At 28.5% G+C, this 2,650-nt stretch overlaps 1 protein-coding gene across 3 annotated transcripts in view; it reads left to right on the top strand.

The window, feature by feature from the left end:
- The window catches only part of LOC107678414 (charged multivesicular body protein 7-like), a 9,449-nt gene extending 8,463 nt beyond the window's left edge, over positions 1-986 (top strand). For all 3 annotated transcript variants that reach the window (XM_016473657.1, XM_016473658.1, XM_016473659.1), the window contains exon 11: positions 778-986. In XM_016473657.1, the coding sequence (XP_016329143.1) occupies positions 778-806 (29 nt within the window). In that variant the 3' untranslated portion in view covers positions 807-986. The remainder of the gene's footprint in view (positions 1-777) is intronic.
- Positions 987-2,650: the final 1,664 nt, after the last annotated feature.

Genomic DNA, 2,650 nt, shown 5'->3' with positions numbered 1-2,650 from the left:
TAACTATATTACTATTGTAATACAACTGCACTAATAAATAAATATATGTATAGTTAAAAAGATGTTAAAAATAATATATTCATATGTTGTTATTTATAATTTAAAAGCTACTTTATTAATAAAGTTTAATTTTAATGTTGTGGCAATTATTCTCTCTGTTATCAAAAATGGTGTTAAATATTTTTCAAGCTACCGAAATGCGAAATTGCAGTATCTTGACAACACTTACTTGGAGTTCGGATTCAGTGCAAAAATTGTGCAGTTTATTGATGTGAACTTCATAGAATTAGGCCCTAATTTAATTTAATTAATTAATCGGGTTTAGTTTGAGGCCCTTTTAGATAAGCTAAACAAGACACAACATTTTTGTCTTTGCAAAGTTTCACTGAGACAGCAGCACCACTGTTTGCTTTAATATAATTATGTTGTTGTTGTTGTTGAAATACAAGATTTATTTGTGAAGTTCACACAAAAAACAAACTGTGGTTGGTTGTTTTACATGTCAATCAAATGTCACCTTTCTGTCTAAATCTCCAAAGCTAGACTTAAAAGATGTCAAAACATACTGTTGAATAATTAAATCAGTCCATCTATCATTGATTCATTCAGACTTTTTTTAATGAAGTATTTATTGTATCGATTGTATTTTTTTAAATAAAAATATTTCACTGCTCTTTTCCTTGTAACAGTTTTCATTATTGATTATGACCTTGTAAAAACAGGGAATGTTTCTTTTATTGAGTGTGTATCTAGTGTTTTCTTTTCTCTGTGTTTCAGCTCAGAGGAGGCCGGAGCCGGCACAGTGACCGACCGCTCCACACAAGCAGCCACTAAAATGGCTTAATCACTATCCACTAAAGAAAGCCATCCGATACAGTACATGTGTGTCCTTGCATTGTAATAAGCCCTACCGAGTCTTTATGAAAAGCCCTTATTCATGTTTGTAATGGCATGTCTATTTTTGTTTTTTTTAAAGAAATTTTTAAGAGTGGCCTTTTTGAGTTTCTAAAGTCTGTACAATGTATTATTCTAATAAAACTACAAATTATGATGTCAAATAAACTATATTCTGTACTCTTTGTTTTGATAAGTGAGATGCTCACGCAGATGTTTTTTCATTATTAATATTATTTTATATGATTATTATTATTTTGAAGAGTATAGTATATTCAAATATGTAGTTTTAAGTACATAGCCATATTAATGAGTTATAAACTGCCAGAAACTAAAGAAAATAAAATTGTTTTTCAAAGTTTAAGGTTGATGTATTGTTTCTGAAAGAAGTCACATATTCTTAACAAAGCTGCATTTATTTGTAAAAGAATAAATAGAGTAAAATAATATTTTGAAATTATTCTTACAATAAAATGTAATTTATTCCTGTGACGTAAAGCTGAAAGCATCATTACTCCAGTCTTCAGTGGCACGTGATCCTTCAGAAATCATTCTGATATGAATGGAGAAAAGTTTTTTATATATATTTTTGTTGAAACTGCTTTATTTTTTAGGATTATACGATGTATAGAAAGCTCAAAAGCGCTGCATTTGTTTGAAACAGACATCTTTCGTAACATTATAAATGTCATTGCTGTGACTTTTTAATGATCAATGTCGCTGCTGAATACAAGTATTAATTAAAAAAATGTTACTGACTCCAAACTTTTGAACGGTAGTGTACATCTATCCTATGTTTTTATAACAATAGATATTTTATGTTTCTAAGAGATTGTGATTTGAATTAACTTCCAATGTTTATTTATTTTTATCTTATTTATTTATTGATAATATTATGTCAACAAATAAGGAAACAGTTACAATACAGAAATATAAAAAAAAATACGGGTATATAATTAAAACCTCACATTCAAAGGAAAAGATTGAACAACTTACAAATTTCAATTATTTTTAAAGACTTCTTACTATGTGAGTTAGAAATAGTGCCAAACTAATGCTGTATTTCAGCAAGCAAAACATAAAAAAGTGGCTTCTGACTTGAGAACTTACATTTATGTATATCAAATTTTGTTAACAAGATAATGCACTTTTTTCCACTTAACAAATCCAAACAAAACATTTCCCAAAGTAAAGAACATTCTTTATAAATATTCTTAATAATAAATAAGGAAAAGTCTTTCCACAACACGCAATGTTTATTAGTGACGAATTGGAAGCGCAAAATGACGTCAGAGCAGCAGTGTAGACGCAGATTCTATGGCAAGCCGTTTTAGCATTAAACACCCCTTTCTGTAATAGTCATAATTTAGTTTTGATTAGTCTGCAACTATTCTGCAATTTCGACTCGTCGTAATTGGAATTAAGATATCTACAATGTGTTTATGACTAGTCATTATATGCATTGAAGATATCTACAATGTTTTGACTAGTCATATTCTTCCATTGACTTAAATTGGAAAATATTTTCTGATATCTACAAATGAGTTTTGACTGGTAAAATAAAGATATTGATTTTGTACCAGGCATAATTCTAATTAGAGATATCTCAAATTACAATTTTACTAGTGATAATTCAACTAGAGATATATCTGACTGAATTACCACTAGTAAAAAATATAATTTGAGATATCTCTAACTGGTGTTTGACTAGTCAAAAATTAAATTTAAAGGGGTCCTATTATGCTTTTTCAACTTT

Source organism: Sinocyclocheilus anshuiensis, unplaced genomic scaffold, assembly GCF_001515605.1.
Source record: "Sinocyclocheilus anshuiensis isolate Anshui unplaced genomic scaffold, SAMN03320099.WGS_v1.1 scaffold112, whole genome shotgun sequence".
Lineage (NCBI taxonomy): Eukaryota > Metazoa > Chordata > Actinopteri > Cypriniformes > Cyprinidae > Sinocyclocheilus > Sinocyclocheilus anshuiensis.
Note: the sequence above shows the minus strand (reverse complement) of the source record. Positions and strands in the feature narration are given on the sequence as shown.